Here is a 15,726-nt window from a genome sequence, read left to right on the forward strand (position 1 = left end):
AAATTCGATTCGATGGTTTCTTTTGGATTAATCACTGTCAATTAAGTTACACGCATCTATTTATACGGAAAAAACATCATATTAGGGAAAAATATCTTGTTGAACATCTGGTTCATTCAACAATGTCTACTCGGGATTTGTACATTTTAAATGCAAAAATATTGCACCACTATAAAATTTATAGATTGTACAAGAAGACTTGGCCGAAAGAAGGAATTAAAGAACATTATCGACAACTCAACAACATTAACATCAAACTAAAATATTTGTTTTTTCTCTCTCTTTTACATTAAACTGGATTGCTTTCTCTGATTTGGATCATAGATTCCGAGACGAGATGCAAGATATTGTTTCAGTTACTTTTTCTAGATTACGCACTTTTAAATTAAAGCAAAAAGTAAACTTATAAATAATAACATTCCAGATTACAGATTGACAGATTTTTTAATTTAACCAATGTTTCTTTTTCTACATCGGAAAATATTTACTTAATAACCAGGCTTTAAAGACTATAAAAAAGTAAATTAAGTTTCCCTCGGAACTTTCTTTTCTGTAGTGTTTTTTTTCTTCTTTCATTTAAAATTTTCTATGTTGTACTTAATTTCTTATAAACAAAGATTATAATATTTAAGCAGAATCCAGGCAAGCTACATGTATCTTAAGGATTCATTGTTTGTTCTGAAATGTACTACAGTATCGTTAATATCAATAAGAATTTCTATTGTTTTGTATTTATGCATCGGGTATTCAATTTCTTGAAATTAATATTTAGTTAAAAAAAAGGCACGCTACTGAACACTTTGTGCCCGCCCATTACAGTATAAACAGCGATCCATAGACCAATCAGGATGAGGTAGAGGAGGGATCAACAGAGGCGTGCCAAGACTTTTAGAATTAATAAGTCTAACTTTTAATTCATTAATACTCTTTCTCATATGGCGAGCTTAAGAAAATTAGCACCCCAAGCAAAACTGCCGTAATTACTGAGCATCACATTGCTTATCCTCAGGAGCTTCCTGATATTTCAAAGAGAATCAATACCAAATATACCAAGAACAAGGGTTTCTAAGATTCAAGATTTCTGAAATGTGCTCTCAGTATACTGACCTTATGTTCAGCAGCGGCAGTGGCCTCAGACCTCATGGCAGCACCAATCAAAACGCCATGTTTCCAGTCACGTGCCTCGTACACCAACGGCACGCCCGTAGGTCTCCTTCCTCCAAACAAGATGGCGGAAATCGGAACTCCCTCGGGAGCTTCCCATTGAGGATCGATTATCGGGCATTGACTGGCCGGAGTGCAAAATCTAAAAATTGACTTTAAAACTCAATTCTTCTTACTGGTTCTTTAATTTCTCACCTGGAGTTAGGATGGGCAGCAGGTGATTTACTGTCTTTGGTCCATCGCTGACCTCTCCAGTCAGTAACGGTCACTCCCGGTTGTATTTCATCTTCCATTCCTTCCCAAAACACACCACCGTCACTCGTGGAGGCCACGTTGGTGAATAGGGTGTTTTTAAATATGGTGCTCATGGCTATCGGGTTGCTTTTGGTTGAGGTACCTGTTGGAAATTGGATATTAGCCTTAGGAACATTTTATCGTTCCTGGAAATTACCTGGAGCGACTCCAAAGAACCCGTTCTCAGGATTGATGGCTCTAAGCACTCCGTTTTTATCGAATCGCATCCAGGCGATGTCGTCGCCGACACATTCCACTTTGTATCCGGGAAGTGAGGGGGTCATCATTGCCAAGTTGGTTTTTCCGCAAGCGGACGGAAATGCTGCAGCTATATAGCGTTTTTCGCCTTTTGGATTTGTTATGCCCAAAATCTGGAAGAGAAAACCTCCTTAATTAAACTAAGTTTATGGACAAGAGTTCTTTTGCCATATAAGAAATACTATCATCTAGGAGATCTTGGGCTACTTCTGTGTTAATTAAAACTAAAGAGTGGCCGTTAAAGGGAGTTTGGAAGCATGTAGAATCACGAGAGCATGCTTTGAAGTAGGAATATCCTATAGTCTTGCAGAAGTTGGTAAATGTAAGGAAGTTAAGATTAAAATTGTTTGATGAACCACCAATAATTCTACCAATATTTTTGAAAGAGAACCAAATTAACTCTACTTTGTACTGGATTGATTGAATACTGAGGAGCAAAATTGCCTTGTCTGTATGCGCAAGTTTATTAATTTTGTTGATTATTTAAAAGAAAATACAGGAAAACATATTAAAAGTGGACAATAATTAAAGTGGAGAATAAATAAAAAAATCGAGATACATGACACATTAAATTAAAACTCGAATAAATTTGGTAAGAATTTTGATAAAGTGACGCTTTTAATGATGTTATATAGAGGCACCAAATATAAATTTATTCAATATTTAATAGGAAACAGAGAAAGCAAGTAACCAACAATTAAAAATAAACTAAAAATTGTGGAACTATCGATGCTTTTCTGTTGACTTTGAATATTTAGAGGCACATCGTTTCTCACATCTTTCACTGGTATATTTGACCTCTTAAAAAGGTTAGGTTTCCTCAAAAAATATTTAAATAGTCTGTACAATCACCCTTACCAGCATATGTTCAGCCAACCAGCCCTCTCGCTTAGCAATAGTCGATCCAATCCTCAAAGCAAAACACTTCTTCCCCAAAAGAGAGTTTCCACCATAACCGCTTCCATACGAGACGATTTCGTTGTTTTTCGGTTTATGCAGGATTATGGTTCTCTCAGGATCGCAGGGCCAGCTCGCCATTTCGATAAAACCGTTTGCAGGAACCCCAACTGAGTGAAGACACTTTACGAATTCGTCGGTTTCTTGAAGTTTATTCAAAACTGCTTCCCTGTAAAGTAATCATTAGTTTGATACATCTTTTGTGGTTGTTCTATAGTGTATTTCAGGAATGTATAGTGTAATAAAATGGGGTATTTCGCCATTTTCAATTAGCCACCAATTCAATTCGAAAAAATGAAGAGAATCCATGCTTGAGAAGTTTTTTCAATTGAATAATGAATTTGATTACTTCACTTTCGGTTCATATATTGGCCTAATTTTTGTTTTAAAAGTTCCTTTAGGAGTTCTTCAGTTTTTGAAGCAATTTTTTTAAATTAAAATGTAGATATCTAATTTAGTTTGTATTTTTGGAACTTTCTTTTCTGTAGGGCTTTTTTCTTTTATTTCAAATTTAGTATTTAAGCAGAATCCAGGCGAGCTACCTGTAGCTTAAAGATTCATTGTTGTATTTCTTTTTGAAATGTAGTGCAGCATTGTTTATATTAATAAAGAATTTATATTGCATGGTATTTATGCAGTTTGTTTATGTTCGATTTTTTGGAATTAATGTCTAATTTAAAGAAAAAGGTACGCTACTGAACACTTTGTGCCCACCCATTACTGTATGAATGGAGATCTGTGGACCAATCAGAATGAGGTAGAGGCGGGGTCGACATAGGCGTGCCAAGACTTTTTAAGTTAAGGTTACCTTTTAGTTTATTGATGCTTTCCTTATCTGGTGGAAAGCTTAAGAAATGTAGCACCCCAACTTAATAAGAATCACGTTACACATCCTCAAGATCCCCATATATTTATCTTTATGAAAGAGTATTTATAGCAATCATTCCAAGATAGGAGGTATTCCGTTATATTCACACCAATTAAATTGCAGAAAATGAGAATGAAATCTATGCATCAGAATTTTTTTAACTGAATTATGACCTCACTTTTGTTTCACATATCGGGCTGATTTATTTTAAATGTTTCTTTGGGGGGTTCTTCAGCATCTATTTGAAAATTAAAGCGAATCCATCTGTTTTTGTTTTACACACTATCTATCTCTCATATACCATTTTCAGCGATTATCAGTAGAAAACATTAGGAAAAACCGATAAATTTACTTTGGTCATTATGTTTGACATCAATTACTGGGAGGTTTTATAGCTCTATACATTTCTCCAACGTAATGTAGATCGTCTTACCCCATTCTGGTCATAATTCTCATGGAGGCCACCACATATGGTGAGTCAGTAAGTTCGATTCCAATCTTGGACAAAGGGGAGACTATCGGGCCCATGGAGAATGGTACTACATACATGGTTCTCCCTCGCATACAACCTGACAACCAAAATAACGGTAATTTTTAAAACTATAAAATCACCTAAATGCTTACCAGTAAACCTTTCTTTAATAGCTTCGTCCATCTTTTTCGGAGACATCCAGTTTCCCAACGTTCCTTTAATGCCCTCTTTTGGTGTAGGAATGGTTTCAGAACGTTCCTCGGTACAAATGAATGTTTTTGACTCAACTCGTGCTGTATCTGCTGGGTTTGTTCGTGCCAACCAGCTTAAATTTAAGAAATACCGTCAATAATGTTAAAAAATTGCACAAATTTGATACTAACCAGTTTTGGTACTTTGGTAAAGGCATAATGGTGCCTTGTTGCTGCATAAGCTGGATGAGGTAGCCGTTTTCTCTTTCTGATCCATCGCAGATGTGTACTCGATCTGGATGACATAGATCGATGTTCTCTTCTACGTATGCTCTTACCTAAAAACAATAATTGTTTTAAAATTCAAAGCCCGGTTGTCCTTGACAGATCCGATCACATATGTAAACTGATTCGAAAACAATAAGGAAACAAGGTTAAGCGATACTTAAACTGAAACCAGCTAGAATGAAATCGATACAAATAAAAAGGGAAATTGATAAATAATTGGGTTTTGCATCAATGTGTACTTGTTTATGGACAAAGAAATATTCGAGGCTGTTTCTTGTGGTATTTAAATTAAATTAAACATACAAGGGGATTGAAGTTTTAGGATTTTAAAGATGTCAGATATAATTTTAAACCTTGCTGCGCCCTTTGCTGTAAAGTATAAATTTTTTTGCAAGGGTGTTAGCTTCAGCAAAAAGGAAGTTTGTCTCAAAAAATACTAAATTATTTTGGTACATTTTCATCTAAAAAGAACTTTGGTCAGTTTTTTCTTTTGGATTTAACTTAAAATCGTTTTAAATTTCTGGGAGTAATTTAAAAGTAATGATTAATCTTGGAATAAAATGGCCTTTATGGCATAAAAAACTACTCAAAAGGCCTGAAATTATGAAAAATCATTTGGAATTTAGGAGCTAAATATTATTGTTTATTTCTATGCTTATTTGAAGAATTGTTTTCAATTAATTGACACCTTACCTGCTCTATAATGTTTTTTTTGTAATTTTTTTTCAATTTACTGCTGTTCATAACTTACTGTGCTAAACAAAGGTTGCCAATAATAATGCACTAGACAAAGATAAGTTGTTGATCTAAAAAAATGATTCGCGTCAAATTATATATTATAGTGCGTTATAAAGGATAATTCCAGAGTTACTCAGATTTTTCCGAATTTATTTATTTCTAAACATTCAATTGGTCTGCAACATGTATGCAATAATTCTTCATATATTCAATTTTTTTTAATACCAAATTTAAGAAAGTGTGAGTTTTATTTATATTAACCATTTCTGAAAAGACTAATTTTTTTTGAGAGTATTATTCAAATTTAAAGTGCAAAATGCCTAATAAATTTTAATTTGTTCCTAGATTCAAAAAGTGAAAAATATTTTATTTTGTAAATTACAAAAAATAAAAAATTTTTAAAAATTTCAAATGATGTCATATCTTTTTTTTGGTTCCACCCTGTATACAAAAATTTATGTAAAATAATGCGCAACTTAAAATAAAAACCGACAGTCCAAGCGTTTTCTCAAAAAATCATGTCTCTAATTTTTATCGAATTTATGCGGAATTTTAGGCGGTCACTGTATAAATCCATCACATATAAGTATAATATCCATACCATACATCTATCCATATAGACATTTAACATCCATACTTCGGATCCAATGGCCTCTGGTTCGATCCCTATGAAATTTTTTGATAAACTTTTTGATAATTTTATGTAGGTCTGATGATGCCCTAATGCGGTGAAATGCGTAACCTTTTAATAGACGCTTGATTTGTGAGTATACTTTCTCCTCCTTTGATCAGATAAATGAATCACCTGATAATAAATTTTCCAAATTTATTATAAGTAATTGTGATTTCCCTCACACCAATTGTTAAACTTTTTTATAATAGAGCAGGCTTTGAATTCGATTTCCTCCATACTTTTTTCTGTAGTTATAATAGTAGTATCGTCTGCATACATGTACAATTTAACATCGTCAAGGAATTCTGAGAGATCGTTAACGTATAATAGGAGTGTAAAGTGCCACCCTGTGGAGTTCCAAGTTCTTTGATTCGAGAAATCATCACCCACTTTTACAACTAACGATCTGTCGGTCATATATGATATAACCCAATTCAATACTCTACCTCGCACACCTATTCTCTGTAATTTATGCTTGATTATTCGTTTCAAAAGCTCGAGATAGGTCAAACAGAAAAGCCACTACATTTAATCTTTTTTCAATACTATCCCAGACATACTGAATTAATTCAAGAGAAGTTGTTTCAGTGGATATGTTGCGAAGAATGTAGAATATTATATTTATTTTGCTCTATATATTTAATAAGTGCTTGGAATCAAGCGTAATTCTAGATGCTTGGAAGGTATCTATAGTTACCCTTTCTTGCATCTTTAAGGCAGGATACCAAAGTCAACCCACCAACTACAGACCTATTTCAGTGATAAATAATTTTTCTAAATTGTTTGAAAAGTGCATTAAGCAACGACTTGTCGAATTTTTTGAAAAAAAATGTATATAATAACCAATTTGGATTTCAAAAGAAGAGATCTACGAAAGACGCTATGTTTACACTAATTAAAAATGTTTATTCCCATAATGCTAATAATAAAAAGACTCTAGCAATCTTCTTAGATTTATCAAAGGCGTTTGACACGGTAGCGCACAATATTCTTTTTGAGAGGTTAGAAAAAGTTGGTATAAGAGGGAGGGCACTGCTTTTAATAAAAAATTATTTAACTGGTAGGAGACAGAAAGTGAAAATTAACAAAAGGGATTTAAATCTCTATTAAAATATGATTGTACATTTTTTTTGCCCTAAAGCAATTGTTTTTGGAAAATTTCAAAAAAATTTTCTTTATTTTCTTATTTTCCAGAAAACTGTAATCCAACTCGCTTGAAATAATTTAGAAAAATGTACGAAATTAAAAGAAGTATAAGGCTAAAATTAATATTTTTTTAAGGAAATTCTGAAATAGTAAAACTTTTTCCAAAACAAAATTTTTATTAATTGCCATTTATCTTTCTGAAATATTGGAGGGAATTTCAAAATAGCATTTAGAATTTTATATATTTTTTTTTATTTTCTTTGATACACTTTTAATATTGAAAAATACAGATTTTTTATAAAATATTCATTAAAAAAAAACTTAGCATTTATATATGTAAATGAAAATATGCATGTTATTAAATTTCAAGAAAGAAAAAACTATGAAAAACACTTAGTCGTATGTAGTTCTTTCTAATAAGAAAATCGAAATGTTCATTTTGTTTCTTTAAAAAAATATATATTTTTTCTAATATCTAGACAAAGACAAATTATTAACATTTAAAACTCAATAATGCCAAAAAAATGTTTACTACCTAATTTGGGAAAGTACGATAAAAATAGTTGATTGTGAAAAGAAGTTTCTGCACATTGACTTTTTTCAAATTGGTGTGAACAAAAAACTAAATTTTCAAAATGGTTTTAACATTTTATTTTTGAAAATTTTCTCTAAACAAAATGTAATTTTAGCGTTATGTGAATTTTGTTTTTTTTTTTAATTTGAATTTTATAAATTATTTAAAAAAAGAAAATCTTATACCTATTTAAACGTACCTTTGGGGTCAAATCAGAAACCTGCCCATTAACCACTGCAGCACCCCTCAACTGCTGGAAAAGCCCTGCATTGTGATTCCTGTATTTCACAGCCCTTGCTGCCTCAGTAGAATATCTACAAACATTAAAAAATAAAAAATAAATTTACAATAATAATTTAATACACTTACGAACTATAAAAACCATGTTCGTCAAACTCAGGCATTTTAAACGTTTAAAAAGAAATCTTCTAATACACGATTAAGTATAACTCTTATGGTACATAGAATAGTACCCGAAAATGAACTGCAAATAGATTTTATCCGATTTGGAAATAAAACAGTTTTTCCGGTGGTATTTTGGGATAAGTTTTAAGTTCGTTAAAGCCAGGTTAAAATATTTTAATTAAACGCGAGTTTAACTTATAAAAACGTCCCCGTAGTAAAATATTCGCGAAGCGATTTAATCGTAAACTCACACTCAGAAAGGAGAGAATATGACGGAATTGACGAACATGTGGGGGTTTTATATGGATATTTGAAGCTGTCCCCCCACTTTTGTACGCTATTACTGGGTTAGTCAACATAGAGGATTTGTTTACAGATAAAAAGATATTCGGAGATAAACGTTTTATTAAACTATATATCGTTTAAACATTGTATAGGGTGGTCTTAAAACACTCCCTTATTGCAAAATCCGATTTAAGGGTATAAACTCTTAATCTTTTTTTTTTTTTAATTAACCTTTGACAAACGTATTAGCCAATTCAATAATAACGGGCCCCCTGCTGTGATAAACCGATCCGGTTGCATCACAATTATTGTTTAATTATTTTGTAATTTGTTTAAAAAACAATGAATTTGTTGCGGTTGATGACGTACATAGGAGGGACGAGTGAACTGAGGTCAGAGATATTGCGGGTTTTCTTTTTTAGCAGTTAAAAATAGAAGAGTTTCGAATTTAGATGGTAACAGGGTTATTTTAAATATTTCTGATGTAAAGGGTGTTCCAGATTTAGGAAACCGTTTAGGTTTCAAGGTCGTTTAATATTTGAGAAAATTTTTTTTTACGTTATTGAGTCGTATATTAAATTAAGGACTTCTTTGTGGCCACTTTTTCATCGTAATACAACGTTGCGTCTTTAAGGGATCTTCAACAACTTTTTTTCTTAGGTAAGGTGAAAAAAGTGGGCATGGAAAAGTGCCAGTTTATTTTGCTTTATGTCTTTAGATATCGTCAGAAAAAAATTAGAGAGTTTTTTGAATTTTCGTATTTTTTTTAAAAATGTCTTCGGATATATTCGGATTTTTTCAAATTTTTAAATATTTTAACAAGACCTTTTATTTTGTACACCCTCTTCAAGGTTTTACTTAAATTTTTGATCAGAAAATCTTCTGCCATATTTTTTATACACATCTTCCAAAGCGTAAGTCTTTAGATTTACTTATCTACATTTTAGTATACTTCCAAGCCTGTCAAATAATTTTCTACTTCTCCTTAAAATTTACATTGCCCAAACAATTTTTGTCGACTCCCTGTATATTTTAAAAAAAAAAGTTAAAAGAAGTACTGATGTTTTATATATTATTTATTCTTATACACATTTTCAAGAACGAAGCTCTCTTAGTTTTTTAATTATGGGTATTTTAAGGTTTTTCAAAATAATTTTTTTTATTTTCTGTACAATATTTTTCAAAAATCCCTAATAAAAAGGTTGAAGTACCATAAAAATTAAGAGCTTCCTTTTTAATTGAATTTAAAAAAAAAAATATATTTTTCAAAAATTTGGTTTTCTGTAGATATATTTTTATAAGATTCATAAATAGGTATCTAATTATTCAAAAATAGGTAATTTTCACGCAAACTTAAATTTTGGGTTATTTTAGTATATTTTTCAAGGAAAATAACAATGTTTTTCGAATAATTGTACATTTTTCGAAAAACGCTAAAATATGCCCCTAAACATTTTATTTGACCAGTATTACTGTGACTTCTTTTATAAAAATTAATTTTCTGCATATTTTTCAAAAAACCTAAGGTATTCTTATTATAAAAAAATTAAGTGCAGATCTTTTTATATATGAGTTATTCTTATACAAATTTTCAAGAACGAAGCTCGCTTAGTTTTTTAATTATGGGTATTTTATTATACTAAGGGTAATAATAGTAATAATAATACTTCTTTATTTGCTCATATACATCCAACAGCTTAGCATTGTCAAAAAGTATATAAGTAAACGTAACATAGCAAATAAAAAAACTTACATTTTGTTCACAATATAAAACAAAATACAATTTTGGTTCGCATCAGAAATGCTCACAAGTATGTATGAAACATTTCAAATATTCGATAAATTTTGATAGACTAGGTTAAAGACTATTGTAGAATTCGTCCAATGAGTATGGACAGATCTCCAAAATCAGGTTTTTCGTTACTTGCTTAAATCTATTTAAATGTAGTTGTTTTGTGGTTTCGGGTATTGCATTAAAAAGTTTTATGGCATTAGTCATATAGCCCTTATAGGTCAGGCTAAGCCTGTGTTGAGAAAGTAAGAGATTTCCCCCATGTCTGGTGTCGTATAATGCCTACTATTTACTGTGCTAAATCTAAAAGAGTATGTTCTAGCAAACATCAGACATTGGTGAATGTATAGGCCAGACATTGTCATGATTTTTAAATTTTTGAATAAAGGTCTACAAATATCTATTGGTTTCTAGAATTCTGAGTGCCGATTTTTGCAACTTAAATGCTCTCTGCCAGTCAGCCGAGTTAACCCAAAATAACAGTCCATAAGACAACTTTGATTGAAAAAGTCATACCATATACGCCGTTCTACATACTACTGGATGCGCCTATTGAACAATTCTGCGCAACAGAAAAAGAACCGACGAGAGTTTTATTGCCAGATCTATTATATGGCTCTTCCATGATAATTTATTATCTAGATAAACACCCAGAAATTTGATCGCGTCTATTCTCTGATGTCTTTCCCTTAAAGAGAAATTAACCACCTCTGTTTTATTTAGATTCAAGCATAGATTATTGTCAGCAAACCATACTTTTAACTTGTGAAGAGTTGCACTAGTTCCATTCTCTAGAGAAATCAGATCTGAATGCCGACTGAGAAGAGTTGTGTCATCCGCATATTGTACAGATATCACCTCTGAGAAGTGGGCGGGTAATTCATTTACATAAAGTAAGAACAGAAGAGGACCCAAGATTGATCCCTGAGGCACCCCTGTTGTTATTGGAAGTATGGAGGATGTTCTTCCTCCACAAGTCACCATCTGCTGACGCTCACAAAGGTAGGACTGGATAAGTTCCAGGCAAATACCCTAAAAATCCAATTTGCTCAACAAAATATTATGCGAGACACAGTCGAACGCTTTTGAGAGGTCGCAGAAAATTGCACCCACTGTCTTGCCCCCCTCAAATGCATCATCCATGTAGTCTACCATTACCCTGAGTGCATCAGCAGTGGATCTTCCTTTTCGAAAGCCAAACTGCGCTGGTGAAAGTAAATTATGTTTATCAAAAAAAGATATGAGACGTTGGTTTAGACAGAGCTTGGATTATATCGGTGTTATTGATATGGGTCGATGATTTCCTGGATCATCCATATTACCCTTTTTAAATATAGGAACAACTTTATTTATTTTAAGCTTTTGTGGAAATGTAACAGATGAAAAACATTTGTTTATTATCAGAAATAGTGGTAGGGCCAAACCATTTGCAAGTTGTTTCAATATTTTATTGCTCAAATCAAAGGTGTCTTGAGCAAAACTATCACTTAAACTTTTTTAAAGATCAATGACTTCTATTTCGGTAACAGGTGAGAGATATACTGTTGAATTGTTATGTACATATTTTGCTATAAATTGTACAGGGTCATTAGATTTTTGCAGTGTATTTGTAATTAAGTCAGCTATTTTCACAAAGAATTTGTTAAACTCATCGGGAGTTACATTACATTTCGAATTACTAGGATCATTATTTTTTGTTTCTTTAATGATGTTCCAGATGGTTTTGGATTTGTTATGACTATTTCCTATTTTGTTTGTATCTTTGTTATATTTTTTTCAAAATATTAAAAAATATTATAATTTTTTAATTTTCTGTCTTCTTTTTGATTGCATTTTTCAAAAAAAAAAATTTTCAAAAATTTGGTTTTCTGTAGATATATTTTTATAAGATTCATAAAGAGGTATCTAATTATTCCAAAATAGGCAATTTTCACGCAAACTTAAATTTTGGGTTATTTTAGTAAGTATATTTTTCAAGGAAAATCACAATGTTTTTCGAATAATTGTACATTTTTTGAAAGAAGCCAAATTATTCCTCTAAGCATTTTATTTTACTAGTGTTACTGTGACTTTTTGATAAAAATTGATTTCATGCATATTTTTCAAAAAACTTAAGGTATTCCAATATCCAAATATCTCTCTCTCTCTTTCTCTTCTTACTTCAAAAAAAACTTTCTTTTTCTATTTCTCGTACATTTTTCCTAAATAGATCAAGGCAATTTTCCTCACATTTCATACTTTTATTATAATTTTTTTGATTATACAGCATTTAAAAAGGAGTAACTGACGCATGTCAGGTGGTTCTACAATTAAATGAAATCGCGTAAAAATATTGATATAAGTTGTTTACTTGCCTCGGATTTCCCAATATATGGTAAATGATGTTATTTAAGGTACAATATTCAAGATTTTATGATTAGGATATTCCCCGAGAGCAGAAATATTTTGTATGCTTTATCAATATTCATTGCATGGTTTTCCAAAAGCCCAAAATCTATACCAATTAGTGGAAATATTCATTCTCATGTAATAAAAAGGCTTTTCAAGCGTGTTTTAGGATCAAATTAGTAAAGCAATAATAATGAAAATATTGCACTTTTTGTCCAAGGAAGATGTTTGACCATCCAACGTGCTCACTCCCTTTAGAGACTAAAATCTCAAAAACTACTTGGGGTATTTTAATGGAAAAAAATCATTATATTCGGAAAAGTGTGCTTTACAAAAGCCATTTATAGCCCAAGTTAATCTAACCAATAATTTCACAAATATCGAACTGTTTGTGTAATAATGCCCAAGGGAGATGGTTGACTTTCAAAGTGTCCATTCTGTTTAAAGTCTACAATGTCAAAAACTAATAGGAGTATTCCTATGGGAGAAAAAGTGAAGTATTTGCAAAGGCGTACTTTACAAATGTTGTTTGGGGTTGTTTAGGGCCTAAATTAGTCTAAGCTATAATTCGAAAAATATTGAACTTCTTGTGCAGTTAAGCCCAAGGAAGATGTTTGACTTTTAAAGTGCCCACTCACTTCAGAGTCCAAAATCTCAAAAACTAGTAGAAGTCTTCCTATTAAACAAAAAGCAGAATATTTGGCAGTGTGCTTGGCAAATGTTGTTTTTAGCCCAAACTACTCCAAGTCATAATTTCAATGTTTTTTTTGCAGTAGTGTCCATGGCAAATGTTTGACTTTCAAAGTGCCTATTCCGTTTAAACTCCAAAATCTCAAAGACAAGTGGGCATATCCCCATGAAGCAAGAAGCAAAATATTTGTACAAGTGTGCTTGCTTTATAGATATTGCTTAGGGCTCAAATTAGCAGAAGCTATAATTTCGATAATATCGAACTGTTTGTGCAGTAGTGCCCAAAAGAGATGTTTGACTTTCCAAGTGCCCACTCACTTTAGACTCCAAAATCGCAAAAACTAGTAAGAGTATTCCCATGAAACAAAAAGCAGAATATTTGAAAAAGGCTGCTTGACAAATATTGTTTAAGATCTAAACCAGTTATAATTTCCAAAATATTGACTTTTTTTGTAATGGTCTCCAAGAAATTTGAGTCATTTTCAAGATACCTGATCACTTCACAGTTCAAACTTTTTAACACTATTGGGGCTTATTATATTTAGAGCAAACCGTCTCTTTACAGCAAAAATCAGTATTAGTTAAGGTCTTATTTTGATCAGAGCCCCAGGTATTCCCCAGGGTAGCAAGCTTGGTCCCTTGCCTTTTGTTCTTTTTATTAATGACCTGCCTGATTGTTTCTCCTCATCTGTAAGTCTGATGTATGCTGATGATTTTAAACTATTTAAAACTATTGCTGGCAAGGAACATGCTGTAAAATTAAAAAATGACCTATGTTCTGTGGTTGATTGGTTCACGATTAATAAGATGTCTCTTAATGTTACCGTTCATTGGGTTTTATACCAAGAAACAGTAAAAATTTTAAAGTCAGCACTATCATTAGACTTTATCATGCCCTTGTTAGGCCACATATGGAGTATGCCTCTACTATCTGGTCACCTGAAGGATCATCACATTCAGACATGATTGAGAATGTACAGAAAAGATTTTTAAGATTTCTGTATGTCAGAAAGAACGAAGAATACCCATATATGGTGTCATACAGGGCAATGTTAAAAACGTTTGACTTCCAGATGCTCTGTACCAGAAGACGGAATCAGGCAGTCATTTTTATATATTTCATTGTAAATAATGTTAAATACTTGAGCTGTGATCTAATTGAATACAATCTGATTTTAAGATACCAAAGACTACATTAAGAATAACTAATAAAGAGCTTTTTTATATAAATAATTTTAATACTACATCTCCAATCAATATTATGTTAAGGATTTTTAACAATGGTCTTAAATGGCTTTGAAGATGTAGATATATTAAATATCAGGGTTAAGGAAATTAGGAGGTTGCTTGAGCATCGGGACATAGTTTAGGACTCATGTTTTACTTTTTTCTTCTTATCTTTTTTTTTCTCTTAAGTTTAGTGTTATTGTTGTGAAATTATTTTAATATGTTTTTTGTTTTTTTTCCTGTTATAGGCTTTACATGTAATTACTATTACCCGATTTGTAGTGTTTGTAAAGTTTTTTGAATAAATAAATAAAGAATATCAGAACGAAACTATTAATTTGGTAAATATGTTAATGACAAATATGACTGTAACTAGTTATAACTCAATAGTTAATCAACAACCTTTGATCCACAGATCTGAGTTGGCAAATTCAAATGGTATTTTCCCAGAATGGAAACCTATTATTTACCAGCATTTATCGGTTAAGGTCCAGCTGAGGTCAATAACTATTTACAGTTTTACTCAAATCTTACAGAAAATCTTTAAAATTCACTATAGACTTTAAATCTCTTCTGGCCATTTCTCCGAACGCATTTCTACAAGGTAAACGTGATATTCTTCACGAAGAAGTCGAAGAAGTGATGCAACCTTGCACGTAGTTTGTGTAAGACAGTATAAGCGAATAAATGCGGAGAGTTCAAATGTGTGTTTTTTTTTTAACAGACTTATAAATAATTGCATTACAAAGTGAATTACCGAGAACACAATCATAAGACAAAAACCAATATGTGAACAAAGATATTCTTGGTCCAAGGTTGAGGACCGTTTGTTTGAACGCATGCCAAAAATAATCTGTATCAAGTGTGAATGGAATATTTCCCATATGCCTAATTACGCTTGACATAAACAAGAATTTTCCTTAACCCATTATTTATTTGTTTGATTGTTTGTTTATTTATTTATATTTTTTATTAACTTTCGAGGCCATCATACTAGACCGTACCAGGCGATATATCGTTATATCTACAATCCAAAGTCTTCTAACAGAAATCAACAGGTTATCGAAACGACTGCATATTATTATGTCTGACATTTCACTTATTTTACAGTATTTTTTTTCTCCTTTTATTTAATTGTGTGTAGTAAGGCGGATATATCTGAACCATGTGGTTACGATTAGTTGTAACTGGAATGGCTTGTGGACTTTGATTTGCTGTAGTAGTGATTTCGATGCTTAGTTGCCACATCTTTAATCTTTGATATATAATTTGATAAGAATGCTAATAATTAAAAATTTATTGCAATAAACTATATT

The 15,726-nt window shown here is 31.7% G+C and overlaps 1 protein-coding gene across 2 annotated transcripts in view; it reads right to left on the reverse strand.

The window, feature by feature from the left end:
• The window catches only part of LOC126736670 (phosphoenolpyruvate carboxykinase [GTP]-like), a 30,372-nt gene that overhangs the window by 1,033 nt on the left and 13,613 nt on the right, over positions 1-15,726 (reverse strand). The window contains exons 1-9 of one of the 2 annotated variants that reach the window (XM_050441149.1): positions 7,993-8,296; positions 7,823-7,937; positions 4,397-4,542; positions 4,166-4,338; positions 3,975-4,110; positions 2,575-2,842; positions 1,616-1,829; positions 1,360-1,561; positions 1,108-1,306 (exon numbers count right to left, since the gene is read on the reverse strand). In XM_050441149.1, coding sequence (XP_050297106.1) covers positions 1,108-1,306; positions 1,360-1,561; positions 1,616-1,829; positions 2,575-2,842; positions 3,975-4,110; positions 4,166-4,338; positions 4,397-4,542; positions 7,823-7,937; positions 7,993-8,027 — 1,488 coding nt within the window. In that variant the 5' untranslated portion in view covers positions 8,028-8,296. Of the gene's footprint in view, positions 1-1,107; positions 1,307-1,359; positions 1,562-1,615; positions 1,830-2,574; positions 2,843-3,974; positions 4,111-4,165; positions 4,339-4,396; positions 4,543-7,822; positions 7,938-7,992; positions 8,297-15,726 lie in introns of those variants that run through there. The other variant, XM_050441150.1, reaches the window with a different exon arrangement.

Source organism: Anthonomus grandis, chromosome 5, assembly GCF_022605725.1.
Source record: "Anthonomus grandis grandis chromosome 5, icAntGran1.3, whole genome shotgun sequence".
NCBI classification, from domain to species: Eukaryota; Metazoa; Arthropoda; class Insecta; order Coleoptera; family Curculionidae; genus Anthonomus; species Anthonomus grandis.